Genomic DNA, 19,750 nt, shown 5'->3' with positions numbered 1-19,750 from the left:
TCACACCACTGGTCCTGTAGGGCTCATCCGCCCTGGATTCCCTGTATTTCCAGTTCCTATTTGTACCAGTGTACATCCTCTGGTCTAGCCAGACCTGCAAGGTAGAATTCGTGTCATGATAGTGGGATAAAGCTCTTTCTTATACACATGAGTGTACCTGGATTTGTTTCTCTAGTCTACCCAGACTAACACACTGAGACTGTCAATTTTCACAGGAGCAGAGAGGCTCATCTTTCTCCTTCTTAGCAGCAGATGGGTTTAAACTGCTAACCTGACAGTTGGTAACCTAAAACTCAACCCAGCAAGCTTCCTTCCCACAGGTATAGATCAGAAGAGAAACAACAATAACAGTTGAACTACTCCTTTGGGTTTCTGAGAATGTAACTCTCGATGGGAACAGACAGCCTCACCTTTCTCCCACAGAATGGCTGGTGAGTTTAACCCTAGGACCCTGCAATTAGCAGCCCAACACATAATCCACTGGGCTGCCAGGGAGCCTTGAATAATTTAACATGATTTTAAGAAACTAAGAAATGTTCCCCAGAGCTGTCTGTATTTTGACGCACTTTTTTGTCTTTATTCTGTTCATACTCGAATGAAAATCATAGCACTTTGCAGAAAACGTCTTTGCTCAGTCCAGGGTGGAAGGCAAGCGCACTTTGTCTTGCCAGCATCCAAGTTCTCATTTTCTTACTTATTTATTGGAAATGTGACATGTTTGCCCCAAAGTTTCCGCCACTTTAATCACAGGGAGCTGTCAGTCAAGGGGACTATTGGGATCTCCAGGTTGGACCCCTCTGACCACAGATGCACTACTGAGTTTCTCATGGTCTTGTCCACATCGTTAAGGAGGTTCCTATTTCGGGAACATCTCTTACTCACCAGACGCTGGGCTAGACACTTGGACCTATATTATCTCATTTAATCCTCCCAAGATCCTTAATGAGCAGGTGTTATCATCCCCAAAGTTTTACAGGAGATACATGGTTGTTCCAAGGATCAAATCATACTTGAAAGTGCTTTGCAAACTGTCAATCTGGAGATTTACAAATGCTAGTTATTATTCTTGGTAATAGCTGGTTCTCGGTGTTGAATCAACAAATACTCTTGAACCACATCTCAGAACAACTTAAAACAGCATCTTGAAAGACAACCCCTCCTTCTATTACCACCCGGTCCTCGCTTTTTCTAGAAGTCTGGAGACAGCAGCAGGTTCGAGGTTAGCATGACTTCAGATGGATTTTCAGACTCAAAGAGAAATTGGAACCCCTTCACTTGCCTCTTGCTTATTGGAACTCACTGGAGGTTAACTCAGCCATTGGGAGGATAGTTAATTTTGTGTGTGTCGACTTGGTGCCTACTTGTTTGGTCAAACGTCTAGATATTGTTCTGACATATTCACGTGTGATTAAATTAAACGCAAAACTAAACCCAGTCAGATGCCATCAAGCAAGTCCATTCTGATTCTCAGTAACACGCTAGGCCAAATGAGAGCTGCCCCACAAGGGTGCCAAGCTCTCCGTCATTATGGAAGCGGGCTGCCATATCTTTCTCCAGTGGAGCAGCTGGTGGCTTCAACCCACTGACCTTTTGGTTCGCACTCAAGCGCTTAACCACAAGAGCTCCTGGGACTCAATCATTTGCCTTTAAATAAAACCTAAATTGGGTGGGCCAGATCGAACCAGTCAATGGTCACAAAGGGAAGTTTCCTGACCTCAGACTCTCAATAGGCACCTTGCCAGAACTCTCCCGGCCCCCAAACTTCCTGGCCTGTGGATTTTGAGACACAAGGCTGCGAGAATTCCCAGCCTGTAAACTTGGCTGACAGATTTGGGCTCGCCACACACATAGCCCGACTCTCACCCTGGCCACACATACACTCCCATGAGCCAATTCCTCAACAAGCATTCAATCGCTCTCCTTCTACATCAATCTGACTGGACCTGTTTCTCTAGACCAGTAGTTCTCAACCCCTTTGGAGGTCGAATGACCCTTTTACAGGGGTCGCCCGATTCATCACAGTAGCAAAACGACAGTGATGAAGTAGCAATGAAAATAATGTTATGGTTGGGGGGGGGTCACCACCACATGAGGAACTGTATGAAAGGGTCTTGGCATTAGGAAGGTGGAGAACCAGTGCTCTAGAGAATCCTAAAAGCCTGGGAGGGAAGAAAAGAAGCATCTCTTCCTGGACCCTCGGCTGGGGGGCTGTACGGGTTCCCCCTCACCCACATCTTCCGTGAAGCAGCAGGTAGGCGTGTTCACAGTGTGTCTGAACACCTGCTCATTTCATGTCTCTGGGCCTTGAATCTGACCAAGAGTGAATGCAGGCTAGTTGGCCAGGTCATAGGTCAAAGGAGCGGAAATAAACACTTTCTACTGGGCCAGGATATTCCCCTCCCAATGCCGAAATTAGGAAAAATCCTGTCACAGATGAAACCTGTCCGCCCAGCTTGATAAAACAACCGTGTTTCCTCGAGTTGGCCTCCCAGAATTGCTTCCTAGAGAGGACTCCTGTCGGAGTGGAAATGACATAAACTGCTTCTGTGCCTGGCTATTTACCTGACCTCTTTGCCCTGCGCAGGAAGGAAACAGAGCCCAGAGGAAAGGCCATGGGAACAGTCAACAATCATGTAAGTAGTGGCCGGCTGGTCATTAACAGGAGCACGGCTGAGCGGATTTTATCATAGACGAGAGCCCTCCTGTCTTGCCACCCCTGCTGCTCAAAAGGAACAGGCAGTGTGAATGTCACAGTCTGTCCTCTCTGACCACTGCTTGTCACTGAAGTGTGTTTGCACTTGAACTTTTGGAATTACCATAAGCCTTTTCCCCAAATCAACATGCAAGTCAGTATTTTTCACGATTCTTCTTTTTAGTATTGAGCTCATAGATTGGATTCCCTGAAACTGTTTCCATTGCCCTTTTGAAGAACACTGTGTTAGTCCGGGTAGACTAGAGAAACAAAATTCATAGACACTCATATTTCACAAGGGAAAATTTTATATAAAGGGTAAGTGTACATTAAGAAAGCATCCCATCACAATGATCTGCATATAACCCCTCCCTGGGGGATGGATGGGGTGGACAACAGAAAAGTGTGTGAAGGGAGACATCAGACGGTGTCAGACATGAAAAAATAATAACAATTTACAAATTATCAAGGTTTCATGAGGGAGGGAGGGAAAATAGTGAGGAGCTGATACCAAGGGCTCAAGTAGAAAGAAAATGTTTTTAGAATGATGATGGCAAAAAATGTACAAATGTGCTTGACACAATGGATGGATGGATGGATGAGAGTTGTACGAGTCCCCAATAAAGTGATTAATAAAAAGAAAGCATCCCAACCCAGTCCAGTCCGACATTAGCCCATACGTCCAACACCGATCTACAAAGTCCTCCTCAAATTCATAAAATACACACAATGACACCAACGGCAGGAGGAAAACCAAATCAGTGAGCATGTAAGCATCTCAGCGCTGGCAGGGGTCTCCACGCAGCTTCTCCAGCACCCAAGGCTGCGTCGGGGTAGGTCCATGTGGCTTCTCCTCAGGGATGTCTTGCAGGAAATAAGCCTTGCCAGCTGAAGCAGGGAACTGTACCCTAAGGCAGCTGCACCCTGGTCCAACTAGAGCCAAAGGGGAAGCTGGCTGAGCCATTTCTCTCTCTCCCCATCAATGAATCCCACATGTGTTCATTGGCCAGGTTGGCACAATAAACCTTAATGATCACACACATAAATCACTTTTTCTAATTCCCCTAGAAGCAGGTTATCCATGTGACTCATTTCTGCATTCTCAGAATTTGTCCCAAGTTTATCTCATAGTAGCTATACAACATGCATTCCTTGGGTAAGTAAATAGTGGTTTAGTTTTGAATAAGAATACAGGAATGGAAAAAGTAGAAAGGGATAAAGTGTTTATAAAGGCACAGACAGGATAGAAGCTTTTCAGAACTTCGACAATCCCAATGCAAAGAAAATCCATTGTTTTCCAGTCGCCCCCTCCCCCCATGTGTGCAGCAGGAGATATAAGGGAGGTGGCAAATAATAAACCAGCTATTCGATGCATGTGTGCAGCTGGGACAGGCGCAGACGAGCACCATGCAGAGAATGGTATAGCTGAAAGCCAAGGCCTCCTTAACCAATATTGGAATACCCCCTCCACCCGCTCTTCCACTCTTTCCTGTGAATACAGTGGCTGCCACATAGGCCGGGGCTGACTTCCTAAATCTTGTCCTCAAACTCCAAAGGCAGCCCTACAACACCGAAGACCACACTGACAGGCTGAGCTTCTCGAGCTGCATTTGAAGCTGTCTGTTCTTCATCATTGCTTCTATTCGTTTCAGCTATTCTGTGCTTAAGAGTACTCTTCAGAGTCATTTCTGACATCCATTTGGCCTTTTCCTTCTTTCTGTCTTTTAAAATAACGTTTAACTTTCTTTCTGGATGAAGCCCTGAATGACTTCATACAACTCTTCTGCTCTTTGGTCGTTTGTGATCAGTGTGTCAAATCTATTCTTGAGATGATCTCCAAGTGCAAGGAGAATGTATTCAAGGCATTGGGCACTTGTGAACTTGCTTTGATTTCCATCAGCTTCATCTTGAACTTGTACATGAGTACATGATCTGTTCTGAAATCAACCTCTGGCATTGTCTTGACTGATATTGAGCTTCTCCATTGCCTCTTACCAAAGACAGTCACTTTGATTCCTGTGTAATCCACCTATCAAGTTCTACATGTATGATAACCAGTTATGTTGTTGGGGAAAAAGTGACCCTAATGAATTAATTGTTGGTCTTACAGAATTCTATCATGTACTCTTTTGCTGGTCTTTCTATCAACAAGGCCATAGTTTTGAACTACTGGCCCTTCATCTTCGTTCCCAAACACCAGTAATTTATCAATGCAAGTATCATGTATAAACAAGTACCCGTGCCTATATTTACTCATTTCAATTAAATAAAACCATTTTCCTAAATAATCCTAAGAGGGAAATGATGAGACTATTCAAGCAGCAATTTCAATTTGTTTCCACATGGACATCTCTGTCCAAACATCTTTCCTCTGCAATGCCCAGGTCTTCTGGGTCTATCTATGGAAAAGTAACTCCAGCATGAAGTCTAAACCTTGCTCAGCTATAGAAGATGCCCAGATGGGATTACTTCACAGTAGTTTATTTGAGTGGTGGCTCCGGATGCATCATCCCAATGCCATGCTTCAGCAGTAATTTACAAAAAAATTGATAAGGCATCATCCAACACCCATTTGTGGGGTCTGCAGCCAGGTGAGGAGTTTTTGAGATCACTATAGATTTGTCCCCAAAGACTGAAAAGAGGCCTCGGAAATGACTGGACACTCAAAGCAGGAAGTCCCAGAAGAGGGAGCCGTGGCCTAGTTCTTGTTCAATGTCACTATCTGACTAGGTCACCAGAGCCAACTTCAGGGCCCTCTCCACCTCAAGGTCCTCATCTATAGAAGAGGCTCGTCTGGAGGCTTGCAGTTGGCAGAGATTTTTAAATGGTATCCTCTTGAAAGTGAATCAAAAAGCCAGGAAACTTAAGTCACCTCATGACCAATGGGTCTTGTCACCTGCAAACCATACACTCAGAAGGCTGGAAAAGGCTCACATTTGGAACAGAGAGCAAGTCAGAAGCCACACTTCCAGGTTCTACTTAGGCTTCAAGTCAGGAGTTTGAATCGCACAGTTCTATGCATTTCTGCTGACAGGATGATGTTTTTTGACCTATGCAACAAGTCACTTTGTCAATTAAAAGAGACCACAGAAACCCAACCTAACACGGAGACTTCTTCCCCCTTCTATTTCTTCCATGGACACTGACACACTACTTGTTCTGACACCCTCATGTGACATTTCCTTCACATATGAGACAGGACATCATTTCTTCTCTCAAAGAGTAATCCGTTGACACTGTACAAAGAATAAATGTGCCCCAGATCCTTAACTGGCATTCAAAGACTTCCAGAATCTTCCCCCAAGGTGACTTCTCCAACATTATCTTTTCTGGCCCCTCAATCAGCAGCCTGAGTTCAAGCCAGCATTGTTTTGCCTCGTGAAGCCATCTTGCCTATTCCTGCCGACAGGTCTGTGCTGGCCTCCCTCTCACGGAGGCCTCGCTCTTCTTTGATGCATAAGCCACCGATCTGTTAAGGCAGCTTAAGTCCCACCTCCCTGAAGCAACATTCAAGACCAGTCATCCATTCCTTCTCTGAATTCCGAAACCGTCACCCAAACCATCAATTCGGCGCAAGTCCATCAACAAGTATTCATTCACTACTGTGCCTCTGTCCCTGGCCAGGTGCTTCAGAAAACCCAGACAACATCCACAGAAACAACCACATGCACCCTTCTCTCTCTCTCTCTCTCTCTCTCTCTCTCTCTCTCTCTCTCTCTCTCTCTCTCACTCACACACACACACACACACACACACACACAATACTATCAGTCATTACAAAAGAATTTGCCGAGTCCACACACTTAAGCATGACGCTATTCTACACCCTCCACCCCAAGTTCATAGCAGCTGTCTTAACACAGATTGCAGCCATCCTCTGTGCCTGGCAAGCTGCTAAGTGTTTTCAAGTGACACTTTATTCCGTTCTTCCAACTTTCTGCGCAAGTAAGTACATTGTGAGTCCTATTCTGCAGACAAGTCACATAGCACAGGAAGGTTAAGCTACGGGCCCAAGAATTACATTTGTTTACCACATGACTAAGAGGTGCCTTGTGTACTTGTCGGTGCATTTTCCGGAACTCTCTGAGTCTACCAAGAAAACGACCCCACTAATCATAAATCTCTAAGAAACAGTACATTCCTCTCTGCAGGCTGAGGAGGAGTGGGGGCAGGTATGGCCTTGAACTTATTGTGAAAACGCTCTCTTTCTGGCGATGCTTTCTTTTAACTATCTTTATAATACTTTCTCACCAAACCGGCAAACCGAAAATAGAGCTTTAATATAATTTACAAAGAGTTGGCAATCGATATTGCAGACTAAAGATCAGTTCCTGTGAAATCGGCACAGGCAGGATTGCAGTGTGGGTGTGGGTGAAGCGCTGCATCACCAAGGCAATTTCAAAGCCCTTTCGAAGACATCCGTCGGATAGATTCATGTATCGCAAGGACATGGGGGAAAGTCCTATGATAGACTGACATTGTAGATCAGACTTGGATTTGAAATTATTGTGAGCTAGTTTGAGAAGGGGGGGGGCTGGGGGTACAAAGGGTTAACACTAAGCTCAGCTGCTAAGCAACAGATTGGAAGCTTGAGTCCACACCGAGGCACGTCTGATGAAAGGTCTGGCAAAGCATTTATGAGAAACATCAGCCACTGAAAACCATGTGGAGCAAAGTTTTATGATGACACACATGGGTTCACCATGAGTTGGAGAAGGTAAGGAAGAGGTGGGTGGATAGAGAGATAGATAGATAGATAGATAGATAGATAGATAGATAGATAGATAGATAGATCGATAGATAGGCTGGCAAAAAAATAATGACTTAAAACCCCCAGATGTATCTATGTTCACAAGCAATATAAAAGGATTCTATGATCCAGTTAAAAAAAGGAAATTTGTTAGAATAGATTAAAAACAAACAAAACCCCCCCCAAAAGAACTATTTGATATCTAGAGACATACCTAAAAACAAAAGGGCACAGACTCAAAGAACAGGCTCATATACTTGGTAAATACTAATAGTCCTCAACCCTGTCCTGGAACTAGATAGCAATGATAAGATCTGCCAAAATAGACTTATGGGAACCCAGCATCACTATAGATAACAAAAGCCTTGGTAGTGCAGTGTTTACACACTGGGCTGTTAACCACAAGGCCAGCAGTTTGAAACCACTATCTGTTCCTCAGGAGGAAAAGGGGTTTTCAACTACGGTAACACTTAGAGTCTCAGAAACTCATAGGAGCAGTTCTACCCTGTCCTATAAGGTCACTATGAATCAGGATCAACAATTTGGCAGTGAGGTTAGTCTTTTGTTTTTTATAGATAAGAAAATATCACTAATATTGATTAAAAAGTTGAACCACCAAAAAGAGATAAGGTTGTGAACATGAATGTACATAGTTCTGAAAGTCATAATGCAAGAGGAATGACAGGACTATGAAAATTTGGACAGAAATGATGTGTATCCTCTAGTAGCTGGTTGATCAGACAAAGTGAAAAATCAGAAAATTTATGGAAGATTTGAACATGCAGCAAACAAGCTTATGCTAATGGGTAATATAGATGCTACATTCAGAAATAAAAAGGTCCATTTGTCTCAAGCCCATATGGAACATTGACAAGAATTAAGTATGCAAAAGGCCTAGTATGGACTGGGTCCTCAAATCTAGAAATGAATAGCAGAAATAAGTTTAGAACTTTAAAAAGACACTTCTAGATAATTCATGGGTCAAGAAAAAACAGTAATGACAATTAGAAAACACTTATAACTGATGATAATATTTTTAAAAGACTAATAACAAACTTGGAAGAGGTGGCTAAGAAAAAGAACTTTGTAGTGAATTTTATACTATATAAAAAAGAAAAGAAAAGAATTTAAAATGAACGAATGAAGGAACCATCTTAAAAACTTAGGAAAGAACAACAGAATTAACCCAGAGATAGCTAAAAGAAAGAAATAAGGCACAGAGCAGACGCACAATTAAGTTTCGATCATGAGAACAACCTAGTGAAAAGTCTGATCTTGGTCGTGCCAATAAAAAATAGAATTACAAAATTTATTTGAGAGAGAGACACTGGGGATGAAACCCTAACCTAAAACCAACCAAATTCACAGCCATTGAGTCAATTCTGACTCACAGTGACCCTGTAGGACAGGGTAGAACTGTCCCTGTGGGTTTCTGAGACTGTAACTCTTTATGGGAATGAAAGGGCATCATTAAACAGAGAAACAAACTACAAAGTTGTGGGAGAATATGAAAAATAATTCATTAGCTATGACATAGATTGAAAAAAAATCAGATAAGATAGAAAAATTCCTGAAAAACTGAAAATGACTTAGAAGAAATAGGAAATCTACAAGTTTTATAACCATTAAGTAAGTCAAATCAATAGTTTAAAATGGTCCCACAGAAGTTAAGCTAAATCCAAGAGTGACTTCTACCAAACATTCAGGGAATAGAAAAAAATATTTGGGGGGGAATGGGAATCTATTTTTGCTGTATCTTTTTTGACATCTTTTGCCTACAGAATGAAATATCCCTGCTCAGTTTCCCCGCCATCCTGGGTTTCTTCCTTGGTTTTTATGCTTCCACATCAAGAGTTTAACAATAAATAATGTAAGGCTGCTGTGTTGGGGGGGAAAAATGAACTATCCCTGATGAAAATGCCAGTCTCTTGAAATTGCTTCCATATAATCAGATTCAGCAAGTACGCAATATTAAATAGATGTATGCCACACATGTGTATATGTATGTATGTATGTATGCATAGGCATGGGTGTGTGTTTGTATGTATAGGCATACACACAGTACCCTCTCACTGGAACTTGCATTGTGACTGTGAATATTTTCCAAGAAGAAACCCATGATTTAAAAAAAAAGAAGAATAAAAGGCATCTAGTTCTCTTTCCAACTTGTGGTTGCAAATAAAAATATAGCATGAGACTCACAATTATAAAACCCACCATTCTATAAATTAAAAACCAAGGGTTATATTCCATGTCTTTACTTTCAGATGATAAGGATTATATAAGAAGGTTGAGTTTTAACTGGATGCTTTATCAAATTATTTTACAAATTACCACAGGAGGATCCATTAAAACACTCATTAGAGAAATAAAGTTGCTTTGGCCCAGCTTTTGAGTCAGAAGAGCAAAACAGTGGTTTAGCCCTTCAGCTTGAGCAAATTGGAAGGAGACTGTGTTAAAATCAAAGGGCAAGGAAAGGTCATTTGTCTTGGATTGTGTATTTTTATAGGTGTAGCAAGAGAAAAAAAAGAGCTCTAACATAGTATGGAAAAGGAATTAAGATATTGTGATTCCATTATACCTGGAGACTGTGTTTTATTAAATTCAGTCCCGTGTCATGTATATTCCGAGTCTGTCAGTTTGTTACAAGGTAGTGGGGCTTGGGTGTTGTTGGTGTAAAATGCTTGAAGCTATGTTACTGTTACTTGAAATACCAGTAGGGTTCACCCAGCATGGGCAGATTTCACTGGATTTTCTATACCAAAACAGACCAGTAGGAAGGAGTTAGCTATTTCATTGGTTTGGTTGGGTGGGTGGTGGGGGGGAGGCCCCTTAAAATCTATGGATAGCAGAGCAGCATCTGCTCTCTGATACAGTCCAAAAGAAGATGAGCCCCTCTGGCTGGAAGGCACTCACAATCTGTCTGGCGAAGAGTTGGCTCCTCAAAGTAGAGTCAAGCTTAATGATGGAGCTTTTGAGACCTTCATTTGCTGGTGTGGCAGGACTCAAAAGGAGAAGCTACACATGACGATGAATAACCAGAACATGGACTACACAAAGTATGAGTCTAATAAAATTGCAAGTTGTCCAAAATCAAATGGAACGCTTGAAGATCCATGTCTTCAGCATTAGTGAAATGGGCATTTTGAATCAGAAATTGATCTACCCTGCTAGGAAAACTAAATTAAAGAGGAATGATAATAGATTCATCATAAAAAAGAACATTTTAAAATCCATCTTGCAGCCCAGTGTTGTCAGTAATAGGATAAATAGCCATGCAACTATAAGGAAGACCAGTTAATAATACGATTATTGCTCAAATTTATACAGCAACCACTCGTGCCAAAGATGAAGAAATTGAATATTTTTACCAACTTTAACAGTCTGACATTGGTTAAACATGAAATCAAGATGCATTTATAATTGCTGGTGCTTGGAAGAAAGATCAGTCGTTGGAAAATGTGGCCTTGGTCATGGAAATTACATTGGGGATGATCATGTAAAAGAATGCTGTAAGGCAAACAACTTAGTCATTGGAAATACCTTTTTCAACAATTTAAACAGTAACTATACTCATATACAGGGACTTCTCCAGATGGAATACACAGAAACCAAATTGACTACATCTGTGCAAAGAAACAATGGATAGAAAGAGAAAGGAGAATAGACACAATGGAGAAGCTCAATATCAGTCCGAACCAGACCTGGGGCTGCGTATGGAATAGGCCATCACCTGCTCAGATGCAAATTGAAGCTGGAGGGGAAGAAAAGGACAAGGCCCTTGAGCGCACTCCACATGAATGTAGAGGTCATTTCAAGACTAGATCTGATGCCCTGAACCCTCCTGACTGAAAACCAGATGAGTTGTGCGATGACCTCAAGGCAATCGCACCAGAAGAAAACAAAGGGTCATTGAAAAGTTAGAAAGAAAAGGGAAAAAAGGATGTCAGAAGAGACTCTTACATAATGAAGAGTTAAACAGAGATTTCAAAATATGGCTCCAAAAGACAACATGAAGTCTTATTTTGCATAACAAAACGGGGAGAAAACCCTTGTCATTTCTCTAGAAGAAAACAGTCTGTGACGAGAAACTTGGAAGACAACTACCAAGTAAACCAACCGGAAGTGATCCATATTTGTGCCCCCTCCAAAGAAGAGTGATCTAATGGAATGCAGAAATTGTGGAAGAATGTCATTAATACCACACATAAGTAAAATTTTGCTGAAGAGTACTCAAAAAGGGTTACAGCACTACATGAACAGGGAACTTCCAGAGATTCAAGCTGGGTTCAGAAATGGATGTGGAATGAGGGACATCATTGCTAATATCAGATAGATCTTGGCTGACAGGCATTCAAGTGTGTGAGGATTAAGAATTAGGGATAGCCTTGTAAAGAATGGGAATTCTAGAATACTTCATTGTGCTCCTAAGGAAACTATATATAGACCAAGAGGCAGTCGTTTTGAACAGAACAAGGGGAAACTGCACGGTTGAAAATCAGGAAAAGTGTGTGCTTGGGTTGCATCCTTTCACCACGCTTATTCAATCTGTTTGCTCAGCAAATTATCCAAGAAGCTGGAGTATATGAGAAAGAATGTAGTATCAGGATGGGAGGAAGGCTTACTAACGATTTGAGATATACAAGTGACACAACCTTGCTTGTTGAAAGTGAAGAGGGATTAAAACAGTAATTAATGAAGATCAGGAACTATAGTCTCCAGTATGGATTATATCTCAACATCAAGAAAAGAAAAATCCTCAACTGGACCGATAAGTACCATCATGATAAATGGAGAAAACACTGAAACTGTCAAGGGTTAATTTTCTCTCAGATCCATAACCAACACCCATGGAAGTTGCAACGAAGAAATCAAACGATTTAGTGTACTTGGAAAATCTGCTACAAAAGACTTCTTTATTTTATGCTAACATACAGAAAAATGTAAATTCAAGAAGTGAAAAGATAAATTGAAGTAAATATTACAGGAATTAACTTTTACTTAACATTATCTTTGCAAAGAGACCCTAAAGGCAATTCATTTATAGTGACTCGATTTTTTGATCCTAATACTTTTTAATGCACATAGTAATTGTATTAAAATTATCATGTAATAAAATTGGGACTTATTTTGTGCACAGATCTACGAATTTGACTGCATGGGTGGATTTGCAAAATAACCATGGTAATCAGGATATAGAATAGTTTATTTTCCATAAAACTCCCTTGTGTCACCCTTCATCAGTACCATTTGGTCTTTTTGAAAAAATATCACAAAAGTAAAAACATACAATATGCAACAACCAGAAGACGTCGTTAAGATTCTCAAAAGCAAAGATGTTACAGCGAAGTCTCGACTAGGGTGCTCCTGACCTAAGCCGGGGTCTTTTCTCTGACTTCACCTGCACACACAAGCTGGACGATGAATAAGGAAGGCCAAAGAAGATTGAATAGACCATTAACTGAGAATGATCGCATTTGTCTTACAAAAAGGACAGCCAGAAGATCCTCAGAAAGAAGGATGGGGAGCCTTCATCTCACATCCGGGAATTTGGGCAAATTCCCAGAGAAGGGCATCATGCTTGGTAGAGAGCCAATGAAAGAATGAGTCCTGAACCACCTGGATTGACACAGTGGCTGCAACAGAACCTCAAATCCAGCAACAACTGTGAGAGGGTGCAGGTTGCCATGAAGCATTGGCAGCACCTCACAACAAGAATATGGTACGTGGCTCAGCAAACTTTTAATCCATGTTTGGCGGACTGAGAGAAGCTTCTGGAAACTCTTTAAAATTATGTAAAACAAGGCTCGTATTGTGAGATGTTAGCATTTGGTAGGAAAACTTTTCGATTTGGGGTTAAAATATTTTCCAGGAAATGCTAGTTCACTTTTCACTTTGCTTCAGTATTTTATAAATGCTTCCCTTTGCAGAGGCTGCAAAAGCATTATATTTCTAACAAGACACCATTTCAGATCAGGTGGGTGATTTGATCAGCATGAAGTCTACATGGTGTCATTTTTTAATGTGCTTTATTTTTCTCTTATACTTGGGGCTGTGATGTCTAAACAATTAAGAAATAAGCAATTTTTGCTGAAATCTATATGAATCAAAAATGTCTCCCAAAGCTTCGTCTTACTGCAAGACATAATTATGTGCCAAAAGCATTACATAATTCCCCTCTTCATATAATGTACTTTTCCTAACTAAAGGACAAAAAAGGTTTGGAATGGGAGACACCTGGGTCCTTACACATGCAAATAAATTAAGACACATCTGTCGTCTTACTGATGAAAACATCCTCGTTTCTTCATGCTCTATTTGTGTCCTACATCGTCTCAAATCCGTATCTACACAAGATGGCAGAGCCTCAGAAACATTCATACAGAATGCAATTTTTTGATCCAAGTAATCATTAAAAAAATAGACTTCCTTGGCATGCTCGTGCTTCCTTCAGAACTCAATGTTTGCATGGTACTTAGGTTACAATAACAAGAAATCACAATCACATAGCGAGGACGTCCATATGTTCACAAATATGTGATCACTGAAATAGTAAGAGAAGCCCAAGCATCATAGATTTTTTAGGTTTTTTCTATAAAAAACAACAACTCTGTCATAAATCACATGCTTTGAAGCAAACATTTTCTGCCAGTATGTCGCTTGTTTGAATGTTCATCAGCACATTTTTTTCGAATGGCTGCAAAAGTGTGTGCATGTATTGGATGCTATTTATATGCTTCAATTTCTGTAATTAGAAAATACAATATGCTATAGCGTTATTTGTCAGAAGCAAGGATGATTTCTGTAATTAGAAAATACAATATGCTATAGCGTTATCTGTCAGAAGCAGGGATGGCTAACTCCCTGGGCTTGCTTCGACAAGAAAGTGGGGCTTAATTGAAGAGGCTGCGCTATCATCACAACATTGGGCAAGACCAAGACAGTATCTCCTTATAAATTTGGGGATGTTCTTTAAGTAATTAATAACTCCCCCGTGACATTACACAAGTAATGAATAGAACTTGACTCCCAGTCGGGACTCTCCAGCCTGGGAGTTTTGAGTCCCCAAGTATCATTATGTGAACAGGCTATAGAAGGCAGTGGAAACCCAATCAAAGGGACGGTTTTTTTATAAAGAAGGGAACGGGGAGATTTGGCATGGGTTTTTGTTTTTTGGGGGGAAACAGAAATCAAACATCTCCCTGTTAAGCAGCCTGAATACGCCAACTCCAAAGAAAGATAAAGGACCAAAACAACAAGGATTCACTTTGATTTCTAAACAAACCACCAAGCCATTTCCATTTCTGAAGAGTGCGTTTTAGAGACACGACTCATCCAGGCATCGCCCTTGCTATTATGAACTTTAGTGGTACGTTCTGGAACAACTACCGTACATTACTCCACAAAGTGGTCAGCGTCTGTGTGTATCAGTTAAGCCTTAGGATTAACCTCCTCTGCCTCCTTTGTAGAGGGACCTGCCCCTGTCACGCTCTGGACACTTTCTTTCAGTGAGCTGTGCTGTGCAGGTGTTGCTTTTGTTCTCCACAAGGGACATTTAGAAGCAGGGATGCACTTTCAGCACGTCAGCGTCCCTCAGCACAATGCAAAATCTCTGAGCTCAGTCACAGATGGGCTCAGTTGAGCCCACTTCCAAAAATAAATGGCATGGTCCCGGCAAACACAGCCCCCATTAGTGTGCAGGAGGAAGGACAGGAACCATTTGTACAAGGTGACAATTGTCTCTGAGCGGTAACACTCTTTTGTCCATGTGATTCATTGTTTGCTCAAGACCCTGGTGTGTATTTTTCCTGCGAGGAAGGGCCCCGGTGTATATTTACTTAAAGCTCTTAATTTATACTTCCTTTCCGTTTAATTGGTGTTCCATGATCTAAAATTAGCTAGTGAACAAGGTCTCTTGCTCTCGGAGGCAGGCTCTCTCAGCTGAGTCTCCACTAATTACACCCACAGTCACCTGAGGTTGCTCAGCCAGGTGGCGACGGGACTTATTAGTTCTTCCCTGATGCATTCACTCCCTATTTAGACAGTGGTTTTGTTAATTTGACATCAAATCATATTAATTATTATACCTCAGGTTGGAGTTGGGTTAACAATGTCCTGTGAACAGTGAAGTTCAAGTGGCCCTGCTTGTTACATTCCTGGATAAAGAGACTACACGGAAAGAAATTCTTTCATGAAACCTGAGCCGTCCAAAGGTCTTCGCTCCCCAAGAGTGAGTATCATTTACACAAGGCAGAAAACGTCCCCAGTCTTCTAAAGCCCCGCTTTAGCTACAGAGAGGCCCCCTTCTGTTCTTTTATTTGTGTGGTAACTAGAGACAGGTACAAGGTGAGGAGAATTCGTTTTCCCTGCAGAGAGAGGAAAACAAATGCTCAAAGTAGATTTTATCCACCATCCTTTCTGTTCATTCTCATTCTCTTTCTCTCCTCCCCCCACTCCCACCCCACCTCCCACCGTGGCCACCCCCCTCAAGAAAAGCAGAGCCAGGCTTGAAATGAATACAGATTTTCAGATTTGGCCCTCCCCTTTGAACCACGCTAAAATTACAAGCAGCAGTGCGCTTTTACAAGATCGCCTTATTGTGTAACGTTTGGAGGCTGCCAGGAACATGCTACAACGAATCAGATAAAAGAGGTGAAGCGCAAAGCTTCACCTGCCACGTAGCTATCACTTTGGCTTCCCCTGACATCTGTTGGCAGAAAAGGGTTTTGGCTTCAGGCGGGTCGGACTAACCTTCAATTTGTCATAGCGCTCACTCAAAGCTGCCACCTGATGATCCCGGTGCCGCCCGACCAGTTTACACAAGGCACAGATCAGCTGGTCATCGGTCACACAGTACATGTTCACCTTCTCCTCCTCGTGCTCCAGGCACATCAGCCCCCGCAGGTGGGAGTCGGGAATGGGCTCAATCAGGCGATGGCCGGTAAAGGGCTTCTTGTTGGGGTGAGTGGCTTTCAGGCACTCGTCACAGTAGGACACTTCGCAAGTGACACAGGTCTTCACAGCGTCCTGGGCAGGCTCCTGGTCACAGAACTGGCAGAGAACCTTCTCCGCGGAGGTCATGGTGTTGCCGTCAAAAGCCCGCTCGCGGCGGGTCTCACTGGGGGAGTTGGGGCCGCTCACAGATGCCTTCTGGAATCTGTCGATGATGTTCTGCAGAGTGACGTTGCGCTTGAGCCCGTCTAGACCTCGCTGGCTGAGGGTGATGACATGCCGGCAGGTGGGGCACTGGAAGGCGGTGATGGACTCCACAGGCTCGTTGGTGGCACAGTGTGACACCAGGATGCGGTGGGCACAGTTGAAGCAGAGGCTGTGTGCGCAGGGCAGCAGGAGAGGGTCCTCAAAGAGCTCCAGGCAGATAGGGCAGGTCAGTTCCGACTCCAGTGTTTCCATCTTCAGGCGAAACTCTCCTGTGTCATCAGCAAGATCCCCGGAAGCTGGTCAGCTATCTGGAAACAGAACAGAAGGTCTGATTAGGCACTCGGGGGTCAGCCGCGGTGGGGTGGGGTGGGGTGGGGGCGTGGAGGTGTGTCAGCTTGGCCTGCCTCTATGAATCCCTCCCACCGCCAGTCCCGGAGGGGGGGCCTGGTGTACATTCCAGGTCATTCTCTTTCTACTCATCAAGAACATAAGGTGGGGAGGGGGGAGAACCACTCACACCGGCCAACTCATATTTTCTCCAAGGTTAAGGAACTGAAAGCCTTCATGTTGTTGTTGTTGCCATTGTATTTTTTAAGAGGGCTCACTCCAAAGTGGCATGATCTCAAACCTGCCATTTCCAGCATTTGTACCCAGCCACAATAATCTTACTGTGCGACCTCCAGATTTGACTTGAATTTGAAAATAAAAATGGAAAAACACTCACTGCTGAACTATAGATTCCTGATTGTGGTAAACCTCTCTGCAACCAAGCTATTGACGCACCAGGCATTTTCACACGTACGATTCAACGATATGGGGTAGGTTCATCCATCGGTGGGTGCAACCCCACCCCCGTTAGAGCAACACAATGTGTAAACGGGCATGATGTGCACATGCGACGCAATGCAGGGCGGTAACACTTTGTTGTTGTCAGTTTCTAAAATACAGTGAGCATCAAGGGGAAAGAAAAACACCAATGTTCACAAGGAGTGTTAGTAATCTTTCTGATATGTGTTTGTCATTCTTCTGTTTAATCCGGGGTTGGGATTGGGGTCGGCAGGAGGAAGCGCAGAAAGTATCTGGCTCACTTTGGTACCAGTGACTGTGTTTATTAGAATGATGAAATCTAATGACCAAAAGTCATCAGAACCAGGATTTTCATGGTGAACAATGACCGTTGTGAAAGCAGGTTTAAGTAGCCTGCATCATCCTAAGGAGGCTTACAAGGGGCCTGAAATCCGGTCAAAGGCTGGTCACTGTTGCTAGCCAACAGGCCAGGGCAGCAGGCGGTCCAGCCTCACACCAGAGCGCATGACCTCCACCAGCTTTGTTGCTTCCCTCCAGACTGGCCCCCTGGTGGGTTTTGTGAACCTACTGGCCCTTGCAAATGGGCAGGCGCAAGCATCCACAGAATCCCAGTTCTGTGGAAACCGGGGTGAAGAGGTCTCCTGCTTATTAGCAGGACTGGGAACCAAGCCCCTTTCAACTGTCGTTCTTTCAAGCCCATTAGCCAAGACCTGCGCTAACAGGCTGGGGATGGGCAGGCTGGGGGCGAATGGGGCCATTCCAAAAATGGACACAAACTCGCATCATGCCCCAGGGGTTTTGCTCAGCTGGATTTATGAGCCCACCTCATGTCCAAAGCTGTGTTGAGTGATCCTGACAACCTGCCTTTTTGTATTCACACTTCCCAGTTATCTGCAAAATTAGTGATTTCGATAATACCCTGACCCTCTTTGAAACAGCTTCCTACCCAATGACCATGTGGTGCTTTCATTAAAGTGATGCTTATCTGGCTACCCACTGAAGGGTCGCTGGTCGTTAAGTCGAAAGCATGCTCCGGGCCTGTTAAAAATTAAAGAGCTTCTGATTTCGCAGAAGCCTGACATTAAAAACAACCCTTCAACCATTCACTAGCTGCAATTTGAAATATGAGAGCTCATTCATCTTTCTACAACCTGCCTTGCAAACCCCAAGACTGCTGCTATAAGAAACTGAACACCCCATACTTGGTCCCTTCCGATTTTTCCTATAGATGGCGGAGAAGCAATGGAAAGGTGTTACTTGATCATCAGGGAGACTGGTAGTTCAAGTCCCAGCCAATACACCTCATATATGTAGCCATTCACTGTCAATTAGTGAAGGTTTACGTGTTGCTAGGATGCGGAACAACATTCAGCAGAACTTTCAGACTAAAATAAACGAGGAAGAAAGGCCTGACCATCTACTTCCAACAATCAGCTTACAGAAACCCTACGATTCACATCAACCAATTCCAAACTAGTGGCTGGTTGGTGCGGAACCAGGCAGACTTTCCTTCTATTGTGTATGGACTGGAACACAGCTAACAATGGCAATTTATAAGCAGTGCTTTGGCTAATTACATTAAAAGGGAATGGGTGCTAAATGGAAATATCTTCTCACTGCCCATCAGAAGCATGGATGTAGATTAAAGGAAACACCATTGACTTTTTGTCGGTTTGTTTTCTGGTAAAACCAGGAGCCAGCATCCCAGAATCAGAATCCCTAGTGGGAAGTCAGCGGTGCATGCCCCTGGGAGCTCAATCAAGGGATGGCTGCTCCATGTCAGGCACTGAGCTGGTTTGAGAAGGCTGACTTTGAGGAAACTCACTGCCCCTCCTCCATGTACCTTGGCCAAGACAGAACATCTCTCACCTGGATTATTGTATCACAAGCCTTTGCTAACTGGCTTTCTGGCTTCTGCCCACGCTCACCACCCCAAGCCCATGGTCTTTCAGCCCTTCAGGCAAAAATTCCGAGAAAAGATGACTGTGAGATACAGAAAGGTTTTTCCCCAAGTTGTCTGCTGCTTGCTAGCACATGGTAGGCAGTCAGATGTTGAGAAATAGTCTCCCTGAAGGCATTCAGCCTTATAGAGCAATCAGACTATGGTCTGTCCCACCATAGGTGGGGCTCACACCCTGCTGATAAGGATAGTGGATTGCTTTCCTGAAGGAGAGCTCAGAATAGGTCCAGCCAAATCAAGGAGGACCAAGGTGAGGCTGCCATCTTGAGTCTAGGATCGGCCCCTCTTGTCACACTCCTATTCCGTGTCCACCTCTAGCTCATCCCCTTCCTGTGACGCATATTGTACAGCCCCTTCCTGTGATGTATGTGGTTACCTGTAA

The 19,750-nt window shown here is 43.2% G+C and overlaps 1 protein-coding gene across 2 annotated transcripts in view; it reads right to left on the bottom strand.

Annotated features, from left to right (window-relative positions):
- The window catches only part of MID1 (midline 1), a 229,617-nt gene that overhangs the window by 110,780 nt on the left and 99,087 nt on the right, over positions 1–19,750 (bottom strand). For both annotated transcript variants that reach the window (XM_045290711.1, XM_004709976.2), the window contains exon 2: positions 16,194–16,909. In XM_045290711.1, the coding sequence (XP_045146646.1) occupies positions 16,194–16,853 (660 nt within the window). In that variant the 5' untranslated portion in view covers positions 16,854–16,909. The remainder of the gene's footprint in view (positions 1–16,193; positions 16,910–19,750) is intronic.

The sequence above is a fragment of the Echinops telfairi genome, unplaced genomic scaffold (genome assembly GCF_000313985.2).
Source record: "Echinops telfairi isolate 266 unplaced genomic scaffold, ASM31398v2 ScPeMD7_53;HRSCAF=182, whole genome shotgun sequence".
NCBI lineage: Eukaryota > Metazoa > Chordata > Mammalia > Afrosoricida > Tenrecidae > Echinops > Echinops telfairi.
The sequence above is the reverse complement of the archived record's forward strand: the minus strand, read 5'-3'. Positions and strand labels throughout refer to the sequence as shown.